This window comes from Embiotoca jacksoni, unplaced genomic scaffold (assembly GCF_022577435.1).
Source record: "Embiotoca jacksoni isolate LCO1_2020_lvr unplaced genomic scaffold, fEmbJac1.0.p SCAF_3, whole genome shotgun sequence".
In the NCBI taxonomy this organism is placed as follows: Eukaryota; Metazoa; Chordata; class Actinopteri; family Embiotocidae; genus Embiotoca; species Embiotoca jacksoni.
Genome location: NW_027185381.1, coordinates 9492682 through 9507555, shown reverse-complemented (window position 1 = coordinate 9507555; position 14874 = coordinate 9492682). Strand labels below are relative to the sequence as shown.

General features: G+C 40.7%; 1 protein-coding gene across 3 annotated transcripts in view; it reads right to left on the bottom strand.

The window, feature by feature from the left end:
• Window positions 1–14874, bottom strand: part of plxnb2b (plexin b2b) — a 111594-nt gene that overhangs the window by 28917 nt on the left and 67803 nt on the right. For all 3 annotated transcript variants that reach the window (XM_069163587.1, XM_069163586.1, XM_069163588.1), the window contains 11 exons: window positions 9053–10182; window positions 7830–8018; window positions 7597–7722; window positions 6021–6121; window positions 4556–4682; window positions 3817–3976; window positions 2961–3072; window positions 2315–2426; window positions 1855–1956; window positions 888–983; window positions 200–287 (listed from right to left, as the gene is read on the bottom strand). In XM_069163587.1, the coding sequence (XP_069019688.1) occupies window positions 200–287; window positions 888–983; window positions 1855–1956; window positions 2315–2426; window positions 2961–3072; window positions 3817–3976; window positions 4556–4682; window positions 6021–6121; window positions 7597–7722; window positions 7830–8018; window positions 9053–10180 (2341 nt within the window). In that variant the 5' untranslated portion in view covers window positions 10181–10182. The remainder of the gene's footprint in view (window positions 1–199; window positions 288–887; window positions 984–1854; window positions 1957–2314; window positions 2427–2960; window positions 3073–3816; window positions 3977–4555; window positions 4683–6020; window positions 6122–7596; window positions 7723–7829; window positions 8019–9052; window positions 10183–14874) is intronic.

The window sequence follows — 14874 nt, the reverse complement described above, 5'->3', positions numbered from 1 at the left end:
TTATGAATTTCTCTGAATGCTTAATTTTCTGTCAAAACCTGTTAGACTGTACACTCATTACCAATTAATTTCCTGATTAATTTTCAGTTGGAGATTAAAGGTAGCTTCCTCAGATCTGAGGGAGGCCCCACACTGGGACCTGCAGTGTACACACAGGGCATTATAAATAAGATCTCCACATTAAAATGTGCGAACGCACCATTCAGCGTGCTGTCCATCTTCTTGCCAGACTCCTTGTCCTTCACGTAGAAAAGAACATTGGTCTCCGGTGACTTATCGTAGGAAAACTAAGAAATTGGAAGAAAATGAATTATTAATACAGAATCCAGTGATTAATGGCACTTAAGCTCTTCCCTGCAAACAGTGTGGGCTGCCACTTGCCCATGCCAAGGGGAAAAAAAAAGAAAGGAAAAAAAAAGAAAGGAAAAAAAAAATTATACCCAGTCTGGCAGATTTTCAGCTCAAGAAATCAATGTTGGAAAAGAACATAGCTGGGGGCGAGGCACTGTTTGAGCATCCCAATCACAGAATTCACAATGTAGAGAGAGAGCTAAAATAACTCCAGAGAGGACTCTGTCCATTAGAGGGAGCTAGAGAATATCAAAGGGACTGTAAAAAGCAGCTAAAAGGTCATTTCATTTATAAATCTGGAACATAAAGACAGTTATTCATAAACGAAAGTGATTTTCCTACAGAAAATTAAAATAAAATGGTTCTCTACAATGTATTTTACTTTCAGTGTTGTTCTAGATTTATACTTTGAGTACAGGTCCACAAATCAGCCACAGTTGAAGGACCTGTGTAGAGTAGAAGCCAGCAGCTCATTGAAGGAACAAAAGTGTTGCATCAAGACGAGTGTCACGCAGCAAGCAAACAGCCGTACTCACATTGAAGCCGCTAAAAGTGTAGAACGGTCCCTCTTCAACATTAACCTCTTCCTCTACATTTCTCATCAGCTCAGTACCGATGGTGAAAATGTGACCCTGCAGAACCACACATAAAAAAAAAAGACGTGGTGGATCAATTCATGCACATTCTATTTTCATACCACTGTTCTCTGATGCTCCCCTCTGCTTCCACCCAAATACGTTTGCATGCTGGCAAATTCACAAGTCACTCTATAGGCCAAACCTTCAGCATCAGTGCTTTAAGTGCACATATGCTGATGTAGTCCATCTTCTCTCATAGCCATGTAATCTTCAATACATTCATAAAACAAGCAGACCTATAAGGATACCCGTTTCAGAACAAAAATAAATGTCACATGCAGAAATGATCAGTCAATCTGTTGCATGATATTTTCACACCGTGCCATGCGGCAGTTTATAAAAGCACACAGGGGTGGTGACTTTGATGAAAACCAGCTTTAATTGGAATGCAAATTCATTTTCTATACGAGAACACTACATCCAGCAGGTCTTAATGAGGAACTGTCATTTCCATAACAGCTTACAACAGCACATAAACATGTTGCTTTAGGTTCTTTGCTTTTAAAAATGTGCATATAGAATTAAATGCTCAAATACAGAGATACATTGTGTGTTCAATCTGTGGTCATTTAGGGTCATGTGACCACACCCAGGTAGCTGACGACTTCATACTGAACACCGTCTACTTCTCAACTCCTAACCCTAACCCCTGATTGGTCACTGTTTGTCTGATAGCCTGTAAATGTTTGCTGTATCTGTGTCTCTCTTTTTCAGTCTGTCAGCAATTTTTCTTTGAGATGGGAGTATTAAATTTACAATTTGGTGAAAAAAAAGAGATTGAGACAAATCTGGTTCTCCTATCATCACTCAAAAAGCTGATAGGATTTCCAGAAATGCTTTAAATTCTGTGCCTGTGCTGTTCTACCTGGTAGAGGTCCAAATTGATCCCTTCGAAGCTGATGCGAGTCTTGTAGCCCACAGGGATCAGCACAGGATCTGGATTCTCGAACTGAGGACACTTTGCTCCCTGAAAAGGTATCAAAACAAATCAGACAGTCCCACTTTTAATCATTTACATTTTAAATAAGCCAACCACTTAATGGACACCCTCATCTGTGGTGACAGATAAGTGTATCGCTACAACATCTGCTGACTTGTAAATTGATATCCTCCACCCAACAACATTTGTCACGCAAGATGGTGGCAGCTGATAGTGGGATTTGTGTTTTTATTAATTTTCGAGGGGAATTTGGATCGCTGAGGCGCTGCGGCACATGTGGTGATTAGACGTGTCTTTTGTAACGTCTACGATACTTTGGGCAGCATTTATCACACACAAACCATGATACATAGGAGTCCTTGACATAACCCTGGAGATGACTGACCTGACGGTGCTTGATGATGTTGACACCCGCCACGCTGTCCTCCATGTCGCTGCAGGTGTGGTCACGCGTGTTCCACTGGCATCCCCACTGGCTGGCCACACATGACATGCACCTGAGAACGCACATAAATATGGAAACGTACACAACAAAGATAAGGAAATGCTTTTACACACATAATTAGGTTGGAGAGCACACGCATAAAAGCACACACAAACAAAATCCAAAACATGCAAACTCATCAGAGAGCGTCCGGCTAAAAAAAAAAAAAAATCTTTGTTGCTGACAATGAAATGGATCTCTGCAACTTCACATAAGCAAAGCTCGTTCATCACACATTCCTCTGTGTGAAAGAAATGAAGAAAAAAAATGAGGGGAAAAAACAGGCGAGATCGACTTTCATTTTTTGATTAATGAAAAGGAAACTGAGGCAATTTCCTCAGCGTGGTAATAAAAGGAGGAGAGAGAACGCAAGAGGTGCATTCAAAACTACCATGCATCACAATTTACAAACAGAGCCTTGATCTCTCATCTGTTCATGCATGGTGATACATTTACATCAAGGTTGTCATTTGATGCTCTGTTCAGTGTCACTGTGTATTTTAAGTGAGTGACAGAGCAGAACTGATAGATTAAAAGCCTCACTCACGGTGTGTTTTCAGACTTCCTCACTGTGGCAGCACAATTGTAGAACTTGAACTCCCGCGTGGCCAGCTCCACCGTTTCATTGACAAAAATCCTGACTGCCACTGCCACGAAGTCTGAGGGAACAGCAGAGTGAGGGTTAAAATGTGTTTGAAGGTTTTTACTTGTATGCATACAGGAGGTATGGTGTCTGAATATGCAAGACCTCAAGTAAAAACAAGATGTCACTGGTGCATTTGAAAGACAAAACAACACAGGAAGAATGACATATTTTGACAAAAACTACCTGGACGGACAAAAACATACCAAGAATTTGGACATTAAGTCCAATAACTCCCAGGAAGTTGTTTGGCCTAGATTATAAACTACTATTATATTTAACTGCCGAAAGAACAAACTGATTTAGTGAACACAGTATATGGCATTATTGTGTGGAAGAATCACATTTGCTCTATATAGAAAAAGCCTCATGTTTTACCACATAAATTCATTTTTATCATTTACGAGGAGCTGGTCTTTGTTTTGGGAAAGATGGCCCACCACTGCTAACAAAGAAACAAAAGATGTGAAACAATACAAAGCACCGAAAACTAGATTTTAACACTGGGTGCTTCTAAAAGACGTGGCTACAAAAAAAAAAAATTAAATTACAATTTCTGCCTTGCTGGAAATTATAATTTTCTAGTGCAAACTCTCTATCAAATTCATTATTAATCACTACTAAAACCAGCTGACAAACAGTCAACCTCAGGCTTTTCGAGTCTTTGCCCACTTTGTCCAGTCAGTAATGCAGCGTTAGCTATGATGAAGAACTACCACCGTTTGCCTTGAAAGAGGATCAAAACAGGGCAGTTTCATACCTTGGCCCTCAGGCGTTTGCGGTATAAGCAAGGGCTGGGGCAGATCACAGGAGACCTGACCAGAGTCTGACTTGGTGCCTTCACTCTGGAAAGACTCGATGGTGCAGTGCAGACGGTCAGAGGGTCCGATGGCAGGCAGGGAGGGGATGTTGATCTTCACCTGGACGGACAAAAACATACCAAGAATTTGAAATGGTATCCGTTTTACTTTACTTATTACAATGTTGCTCTTCAGCATGAAAAATAATTACAAGTTCATTTCTCTGCTTGGAGTATAATTCAAACAACTGAGTGCAACTGCAGTTACAATACAGGAACTGTATCCTTTTAAAAGGCAGGAGATTGATTGAGAATGACAAAGTAGGAGACGTGATTGATGAAAATCCAAGTGCGAGTTAGAGAGGAAGGGACAGAGAAGGAGTCTGAAAGCGGGGGATTGAAAGAAATAACAACTTGAGAAGGAACACACAGGAGGAGAGGCTCTTCAGTCTTCAGACTGTGAGCACAATCAAGCAAGCAGGTTATAATAAGAGAGTTTGTAGTTTTCTTCATGGATCAATATAGAGCAGGAAAACCTGGAGCCCAGCGTCTCTCACTCACAATGTAAACAGATTATTACTCAGGCATCCATGTTTGTGTGATGTGCATGTAAGTAGAGTTGTGACCTGCAGAGCGGGAGAGACAAACAGAGAACACAGGCAGAGAGCGAGAATGAGTGAGAAGAGAAGCAGCGCTCTACCTTGTCAGTCTTTTTGCAGGAAAGGTTCGGGGGATAGAAGGATATAATCTTGACACACTGCTGCCTGGGGCTCCACAGCCAGCCATTCTTCTCCTCTGCCCGTCGGCACTCAGACCTCCTGGTACACCTTCAGACGAAGGATGAACAACTCCCATCACCCTCTGCTCCGCATCCCGTAAATGCTTCCACAAAGCCTCAGAAAAACAAAGCCTATGGACTGCAGCAGACTTTCAATGTGCTTTGGCGAATAACAGCCCAAGTATAGCCCAAGTGACTTCAAACAAGGCCTGTGAAGCTTCTCAAAATAAAGTTTTGCATGGATATGAAAACCTTTAAAAGGTTCTCACTGGGAACTAGTTTTGCTTCTACATTTATAATCAAATAATTATGTAACCTTTCAGCAAAAATGCCAAATATTCCCCTGTTTCAGCTTCTCAACTGAGAGGATTTCAGGTATCATGAAATATAATAACAATTTTACTGTCTAATTAAGACATTATCTTAGGCCGTCTTAAAAAGAGACAGATATTGTTTGTTTTTGTTTTTTTCTATTTTATGACATAAAATTATCATAGATTACATGATGAATCAAGAAAGGATCAGTAAATTATAAACATACAATACATTTTGATATAATTTGATGAACACACTTGTGATTGTGATGAGTTTCACAATGACAATACATTTCACAGGTGAGATGGAAACAGTCTAAAACAACACAGTAACCTTTTTGCAAAAAAAAAATAAAAAAAAATCATAATTTCAGTGAAAAGGAAAGTGGATTAATTGTTTTCAATATATGTAAATGCAGAAAATCAAATAAGCTAAGTGGTTTAAAATAATTATTTGAATTGTGTATTGATATGACATTTAATTTATTGATTCATCAAATATTCTTCTTTCACTGTTCTTGAGCCTGAAGTGTCTTGTTTTTTTTTTGACCAACTGTCCAAAACCCAAAGATGTCAATGGATCAACATTTACAGCTCCAACGCTACATAAAGTGTGTTACTAAATAAGTGTATCAGCAACTTCCAGAGGGACACAGATTTGATCCTTTCTTTCTGTTCCTGATCACCTCCATATAAAATACATGATACATGCACACCTTGCTAGCCTCCAGACCCTGATAAATATAGGCTGATGAGAGTAAATTGCAGTCTGCCTTCGCTGCATGGGGTTGACAAACAGCTTTAATTCCTTACGGCTGCACGGACAATAGGAGAATAGGAGATGGAATATAAACACCGAGGGGTACTAAAAGTGTCTGAAATAAAACACTGAACAAATACCCCGCTGTGTTTTTTTACAGATGGAATTGCATGTGTGGGTGTTTGTGTTAGTCTGTTGCTGTGTGCATGCATTTGTAAGTGCATGCATGAGTGTATGCGCGCACGTGTGTGTGTGTGTGTGTGTGTGAGAGAGAGAGAGAGAGAGAGAGAGAGAGAGAGAGAGAGAGACGCACCTGCCCTCCAGGACACACCAGCCACAGTAAGGGTCCCTCAACTCCACGCATGATTGGCAGTCTTTCTTTTGGAAGCACGTCTGCACCGGCACCTTGGTGATCTGGAGCATTACAACATGAAATATGATCAAACAGAGCACCTTAGGGGAGACACTGCACAAAACATGAAGCATTTAAAGTACAGCTAAAATTGCCTCTTGGTTTTTGCAGGTGTGTGGAGTAGGATTGAAACAAGTCCTGTCACAGCACACGGCACCTCGTGTCTGCTTCCCATGTGCAACTACTACAACAATTTATGCAGGGAAAACACTAAATGTTTACTGTATCCACTGGTGAAAAATAACAAAGGACAATTACTTCCATCAGATGTCACTTTAGGGCATCAGTATGAGTCAAACAAAATGCTTATTAGATTGTCTAACATCTCTGAAAACCTCTTATGTGTGCTTCTCCAGAAGTGCTTATCAGAAGGTTGAATAGCTTTAGAAGCCTCCTCCCGTCTGATTAGTGGGGCTGTATGTTTTTATTTTTGCCTTTTTTTGTAGCCTAAAAGAAGCCATGGTTCTCTCCAGATCACTTCAGTCATTGTTGATGTAACTATTTCTGCCACTTGTCATGTGTACAATCTGTCAGTGCCTTCAAGGAGAGACTGTCTGAAAATGTTATCTCCATATTTAAACGGTTTTGCATCTCTTCCCTCTGTAAGACAGTCGGCTTTCTGCTCCGCCTTCGACCGAGGATGCTCGGCAGAGATGTAAACACTTTTGTATTTCCTACACAGTTGGACAATACCTCATTCAAACCAGTTCTGATCGAGTTTAACCTCACATCTTTCCAACGTTCGACTTTTGAATCACAGAAAAAAAATCTCCACTTTGATCAGTGATTCAATGAAGAGAAATTAAATTGCAGTTCAGTCTTAGTATCAAGCTACATATGGAAGAATCATCTAAAAAAATATGAGTGTAGATAGACTACACTACCTCGCAGTATATTACATTTCTTTAAGCTTATCTCCATTTCATCCTCAGACAGCCTTAATCTGCTGGTGACATGTTAATTCGCCTGTCATAATATTTTACACTGCATATTACATTATAGAATTAATATCACATTGTCAAAGACACAGTTCTGAATAATAGATAATTTTATCTTTGATACCCAAGTATGTCGGCTGAAAATACTTCAGTATTTTTTAATGATTGTAACCTGTATGATACAATAGAGTTATGATGAGAAACATGTTTGTTACATCATGTACATCATGTTTTCTATAAAAGCCCAGATAAAAGCGGAAATTCTACTATGTTTTTTATGATAAAAGACAATATATCACCCTCATCTGTGGTAAAAAAAAATGAATCACCTGGGAGTCAACATACTGGCTTTTGTCTTTACATGTAACAATACCAAAATGTATTATTCAATTTTGTTTTAGGTGACTACAGAGATTGTGTTTCCAGTTCTGAGTGCTGCCACAGTGTGGCTGACCTACACAGAGTCCTCTGCCTGATCTCTCCTGTGTGCACACATATTGTGCATGATACGTGTTAGATAAGAGCCCTGACATATGCACCTTTTTCTCTGTGGTAATGTAGAGTTGGCTGTGACTGAGGTCGAAGAAAAGGTTCTTGTTGACCTTCTCCCCTACGGTGTCACCGGGGACCTTGCTGTACACATCCGTCTCCATGATCAGGTGCACCTGGACAAAACACAAAAAGGTAACACTGTCAGACGAGGGGAACTCTTTCCCTTTAGGTAAAAGTTTAAAGGAGAAAAAAAACACAGAAAACCAAGAGACAGCTCCACCTTGAAGACCTCTCCCTGGTTGTTGCCCAGGAAGGCAATGGTGTGTTCATTCTCCACAGCGACAGCCACAGCGGTCAGAAGGCCCGAGTTGGTCAACATTGTGTGTGCCTTTAAGGCAAATCTTGGCTTGCTTGCCAGAGGGGAAGGCAAAAAGTCAGCACCACACTTGAAGTTTTCCAACATATGCTTCTGCAAAGGAAAAAGACAACACAAAAAGATGATGACAGATTGTGTGCACTTCAATCCAAAACAATATGAGAAGGAACATGTGGGAATTATATTCCTTAGCAGTGCAATATATGTTCTACTAAATAAACAATTTGGCAAGATTCAGCTGTTATTTCTGAGCACGGGGACAGTTGTTTTACAGGTTTATTAAAAATGCAGGTCGAGATGTTCTCAAGATGTTTCGATTTCTTTCAATATGAATGAATAACGTTTATATGTATTTACTGTTTTAGGATTGCATCTGAGGAGCGATGTAATTTTTAGAATGACCAAGTTTAGGATACGGAAGCTTGTGTTAACACTCCTTCAGCAAAAATTACTCATTAGAGCAGATACCGTTTATGTTCTGTGTTGCATTAGGATGAATTTACCCGATCCAGACACAATGAGCAGCGGTCTCATATAGTAGAATAAACCACAAATGAAGCTCTCATAAAAAAAATTAAAAAAATGTGTGCCATCACTGTTAGTGACACAGATTTCTGTTCTATCAAAAAACAGAATTAAAAATACATTTAAGGTGTTACTGCTCTACTTAAACATCTTGGATTAAATCTTTAATACTTGCTTTATCATCTGTTGAGGTACATTTATTTATTTTAGCTGCATTTGCGTGGGGAGTGTATAACTTGTTAAGTATTGAACCCTGTCTTTGCATTGTAAAGCAGATTCACCTCTGACAGGGAAAACTTCAGCCTTCACTGAGGGGTCAAATATGTTTTCAAGACCTACAAATGTTATATGGTTTTATTTTGCATGAGTTGAGGAAATTAGGGAGATCGGGAGGGAAAGAGACAGAATGCGCGATTTAGACAGAACAATACAAAGGATCTGCAGAACAAAGCAAACACTGAGACTTTAAAGTAAACCCTGACTTATATGTGAATTATTGATTGCACCAAAGGGGATTCTTCAAAACATATGTCACTTTCTCTCACTTATTTCAAACAGATTTTTATTAAACTTCAATCAGATGACACAAAAGAAACACTTACCGCAATTTTTGATGTGCAGAATTCGTCAGTTTTTGATGAGTAGGGGATGTCCACAGCAGGAAACCCGGAAATCTTCCCAGAGTCACTGTAGCACGCGCTGATGATGTCCACCAGCCGCTCATTGATGGAGTTGAGCGGATACATGCAGAGAGCAGACTCGTTGTCGTCGTCGTCTGGACTCGCCACCATGAACAGGACTTTGCTCCATGAGACAACATTCCCATACATACCTGACTCAGTCATGGCTCGTGCCAGCTCTTTTCCTGGAGAAGCCACGTACGCAGCTTGGACTTTGTTGTACCGGTTATTGTTACCACAGTTTAACTGGAGCTCTGTGTGGGAATAGTAATGGGGGTCGTCTTCGCAAAGGCGGGACACAAAAGTCAGGTTTTTGTTATCCGTACCGTCAAGAGTCCGAGAAAAGAGGAAATAAACAAAACCATCCTCTTTGAAGGCATGCCGGAAGTCATGCAGGTACTTGGGAACAAACGGTGTCGTCTGGACCGTAGAGGCCTCGATGATGCTCTCGAACACGACCCACTCCCGGAAGTCCTGAAGGATTCGTGTGCTGATGAGTTTTGTACTGTCCAGGCTTCCGTAGCCCTTCCCAACAACAAACACATTGAAGCTGTGTGAGTCTCTGGAGTAGGTGGACATGACTCCCACCACGTTCACGTCATCCTCGATGCTCGCCACATAAGTCCTCTCTCCTTTATTGTCACTGTAGTACAGCTGCTGTTCCACGTTGGACAGGTTGAGGAGGGAGCAGATGCCTCGGTACCGACTGCCACACACTACAAGTGACCCGTTGGACGGGTGGACCAACAGAAGCTTGTTTTGGTTGGGCATGGGCTTGGTGTCCTGACAGGCCGCCGCGGGAGGCGTGCAGGTCCGGGCGTCTTCTTTGGGGCCCGTCTCGGCGCGGGCCTCCAGACGGAGTGACGGGCCCAGCTGAAAGATGGTGTTGACCGCTCCCAGGTAGATGCGACCGGTCTGGGGGTCCTGGACCACATTGTTGATGGGGGTCTCGGAGGTGAACTCCACAATGGGGATACTGCTGCTCTCCTCTTGGGCTTGTGATACTGACTGGCAGAAGAGGAGGAGGAGGAGGGAGACCCAGCTGGCCATCTCTGGAGGGAACAGAAAGAAAGAGATGTTTCATTATTAATGAAGTTAAATGAACATATAAATGCACATTCACTCTCAGAAACACAAGACTTCAACAAAGTGGGTGTGTTAACATAACCCCTACACAGAAATACACACTTATCTGAAGGCCGGATTACATAAAAGTAGTTCTTAAATTCAGATATCAATTGTTTTTTATAAGCTATAAGCCTGCTGTCATACAGAGAAGGAGACACTACATCATCTAAAATCAGGGATAAAGCCAAACATTTTGCTCATCAGCATAAAAAAATTTAAAAAAAAACATTATTCCCAAAATAAACTACTCCTGTAGGAGATTATAAATTTCTTTAGTAAGAAAATAGTTCCAATGAAAATATTCACAGTAAAATGTGTGGATTATTTCCACTAACTGGCCTTGTTTAAGTTAATGAAATGTTGCTGTTGCATTTTTTCAGAGGAGGCAGGTCAAATAAAACCTAAAGAGTTTGCATGGATAGAAACAAGAGTACCAGCAGGAGTCATTTGGGTGAAGTGTCCCTTTAAGGAGTGTGACATATGAGGCATAGATTTAGATTCATAGATTTAGGTTATTGGGGTAAAACCATTTAAAAAAATCTGCCTTCAGCTAACTGTGGTGTAGGTGTTTGTGTATGACTCAACTCCCTGCTCCAGTTATATAAAGGGTGTGTTATTTTGGGTTTAATTGACTTAATATCAGAAATGATCACTGGTGAAAAAATAAAAACGCTCCGTGGAGGGGTAAAGAAAGATTAAGGCCACCAGCTAGATCTCAAACCATAACACAATAACAGCCTATTTAAAAGGCTTGGATCTGTTCCAGCTTAATTTGCCCCCCCCCCCAGCACAATGTGTTCAGGAAATAGAGTTTTGTGTCAGGAAACATGATCACACAATGTCCTTGTAAACTACAGACGGCGTCGTGTACCGGCTCAGAGCAGGTGCCTGTGGAGCACTCACGCGCTGCTGTTTGCCCAGGCTGTGGTAAATATGGAAGTGCAGGTGGCTTTGAAACTGCTATTGCCCGCACAGCCAACATGCGTGTATGTTTGCATGTGGTTTTGAGCTTGCACTTACTACATTCTCAGTAGTATCCCCCGTTCTCTTTCCGCCCTGCCAGTCAAGTCTACGGGCACAGTTGTCACATTGGAAACACCTAATGAAACTTCCAGGAAGTCACTTACCAACACAGAGTTTCGTTATGTTAACCTGAATCCGCTCATTGGACTAAGTGGGGAGACCAATGATTAGACATTTAGCCCCGGGGGGAACTCTGTTAATTTCACTAGAATCACTCATTTGCATTTAAGTGCCCACTACACGGTGTGATGATTATATTTTTCTTCACATTTACTGTCTCAATGCTTCTCCCCCGCTTAACCCATTTCACAGCACAAATGTATCGTGCCCTTTTCAATTTATAGCCTTAAATATTTCCATTAAAATTGAAATGGTGCAGTAAAATTCCTGCCTGTGCTTATTCAGGACAGAAATGTGTGGGGCTGGTTTTTACAGCTTTAATTAAGAGGGAGGGTCAGTCTGTGTTCTGACCAGATTTAACAGAGAAGACCGAAGGAAAAAAAAAAAAAAAAGATCTCCAATTAACATGCACACCACAAAGTGGACAAAATAAAAGGAATATCATGTGAACAATATAATTTCAGCTCTAAAGTAGCAAAAGTTCTATTACAAAGAGATTTCCACTGGCAATTACAAGCCCGTGTCAGCTCTAAGAGGCGCCACAATAACTCGTATGTTGGAGTTTTCAAGGAAGCATCACAAAAACTGCACGAGCTGCAAAACGTTCTCGCAGCCTCAAAATGTTGACAACATAAGCAAAACAGAGCCAACCTGCACTGACAAAGAATGGCAAATTGCAAAATGTTCAGAGAGACACACACTGGAAAATGTCTTTAAAAAGGATCATAGAATTAAATGAACGCCTCTGTGAGCCAGTGTTGGTGCAATAAAGTAGGTCTGTAGAGGTGAGCTTCACAAAGCTTTACTCAGGGAGGATTTAAGGTAGATTTTACAGTAGTTTGTAGGCATTTCATTACATTTCTATGTGACTCAATGTGTGTATTTTCCAACATTTGGACTGCAACACCTCAGACAAAGATGCTTTCTGACAGCCTGCTGATGATTTCGCTGTTTTGACTGGACAAATTTAACTAGCCGGACATGCCACATGACCTTTAATGTGCATTTTTTTCGGCATTTGAAAACGACTGGAAGCAACATAGTGTTTTTTTCCACTTCATCAGCATCTCCTACAGTCTACGTATCAATTAAACCTGCAGTAGGTGTGCGCTTCTATAAAATGTCTTGTGAAATTAAAGAACATCTGTTTGCTTACTACCACTTTGTATTTTTCTGTTTTTATATACAAGGATGAGCGTACTGTCTAAATACTGGATACGACTGGCTCTCTGAATGAACTTCCAGTGTGTCGTCCACTAAAACTGTAATATTCATATTTCTATCAATCCACATGACACAGACCGCACAGAGAGACTCCACAGAAGGTGGATTATGTCAACGGCTTCTGTGACAGAAAACTCCTTCATTCCTTTGACTTCCAATAAAACACGCTATGACAAAGCAACTTTCTCAGACTGCGAATGCAAGGACAATCGTCTCGGGGCGCTCATTTAGGTTTCAGAAAACTCCAGTACCGCTTACAACCATGACTTCAAAGAGTCCTTTTTCTATTCATGTAAATCCTATGGCCAGCCACAAATCGGAAAAAAGTGTCGCACAAATTTCCCTCAGATGTTACATTGTGGGGTCAGTGCAAACGATTTTCTTAACATATTTCAAAGGAGCCAGTTCTCTCTGAGGATGTCTCCTTCTGCCGCTCTATCACTTTTTATCCTTTTTTTTCAAGGACTTAATCCTGAACGCTGGAATTAAAGAGGCTTCAAAGAGCTGAAGAGACACAAGACGCCTAGTGGGGGTGACACAGGTGGAATAAGGCCCATTTCTCCCCAGACCGGCCCACCCCTCTTTTCTCAACATGTGTCTAAGCTGCTGCGAGAGAACATGGCAACTGGGCATGCTATCCAACACGTGGCTATTCTGAATAAATAAAAAGATGCTAAATTTAGAAGCTGCGTGCCGCATCAGCCTGCAGCTAATGAAGCCTCCGATGGCCTGAAATAAATAATAATGAAACACATTATGTACTAATGAAGCTGGCACATCGGAAAAATGTGATCCCATGAAAGACACAATTGTTGACACAAACAGCCTGATTCTGGTGTTCAATTGACTTTGAATTTCAGTAGGAATCTCATCAAACTCTTTTTTACCTTCTCCTTTTTAGTTACAGTAAGAACAGAAGAATCTTTAAAGTGACCTGACAACCTTGACCGAGTCAGTGTTTTTTATCCGTGGAGCTCCCTTCACTGGTGACAGAAAAATCCTGGTTGTGGTATACAGTACATTACTTCCTCATTAAAGGTTTATTAAAAGAATGCAAAAGCCACATAAAAGATAATGATGTAATAAAACACAACTTACAAATTGGTGGGTCTTGAGCTATGAACCTGCAAAGATGTTATTATTTGTTCATTTGATTCTGTTTTCCAGTTCTACTTCTTCTTTTCAATTACTTCTTAATATCAGACGTGCTAAAGGTTGGTGGACTGTGTCCTGACGCTTAAATCATAGCAATAGGCAGACAGCTAAATATCCTTTGAGTAAATTATGACTTTTACGTTCCAACCAAAAACATGGCTGACGCGGGAACCTGCACCGAACCGCTCAGCATCCTTCGCTACAGCACAAAATGTTCACCATCTGCAAACACATTTGACTGCGACAATTCAGCCAAGAGTTTAACAATACAACAAACTTCCTTTAGGATGAGACCTTAGTGCAGTGGAGACCTGTAGCAGAGCTCAGCTGCTGTGGCTTCTCAACGCAGCAGGGCTTTTTGTCCTTCTGCTAACTCACCATTCACTCGAAAGAAAACTGCTGATGATGTCCTCACTATTTACTCATGTCAACACTTCCTTTTTATTGTTCAGTCCACATCAACAAACCACAATTACACAATTATAAGATATGATTCCTCTTTTCTGATTCTTTGGCATTGATCAGCACATTTAATTCGGTGTTGCCATGGAAACACCGGTAGGGTAGCCAACTTCCATTCAATTGACAGTTTATTAGGTAGGCTACACCTTGTCAAAGCTAATGCTGTTTAACACTAAAGTCCTTCATTACATCTTGCGTCTGTGAAGGTTATAATGCTCACTTTTTAAACTTCATTCATTTAGTAGCAAAACCACAGGCTCACCTCCTTTTAGAGGACTTACTTTGTACTGCTATTTAATTATATTGTCTTATACAGTATAGACAACGGTCTATTCAGCCTGCTCATTGATATAAATAGGAGGACAAAATAACAGAAACCCCTGAGAAAAGCTGTAAATAAACACTGTAACCTTCATGAGCAGATGATTTATAGCATGGCTGCAGACTGTCTGTGTAACTTGCAGAGGAGTAATCTGAGAGCACAATTAAAACTGTCCTACAGATCAGCGAAAATATCTTCGAGATCCCCGACTAAGTGGGATATGTTGTACTATTATAGATATACCAGAGTGCTGTCAATAAACCAGACAAGAAAAGAGGTGTCGGCTAAGTTTCTTTTTACACTACTGTCC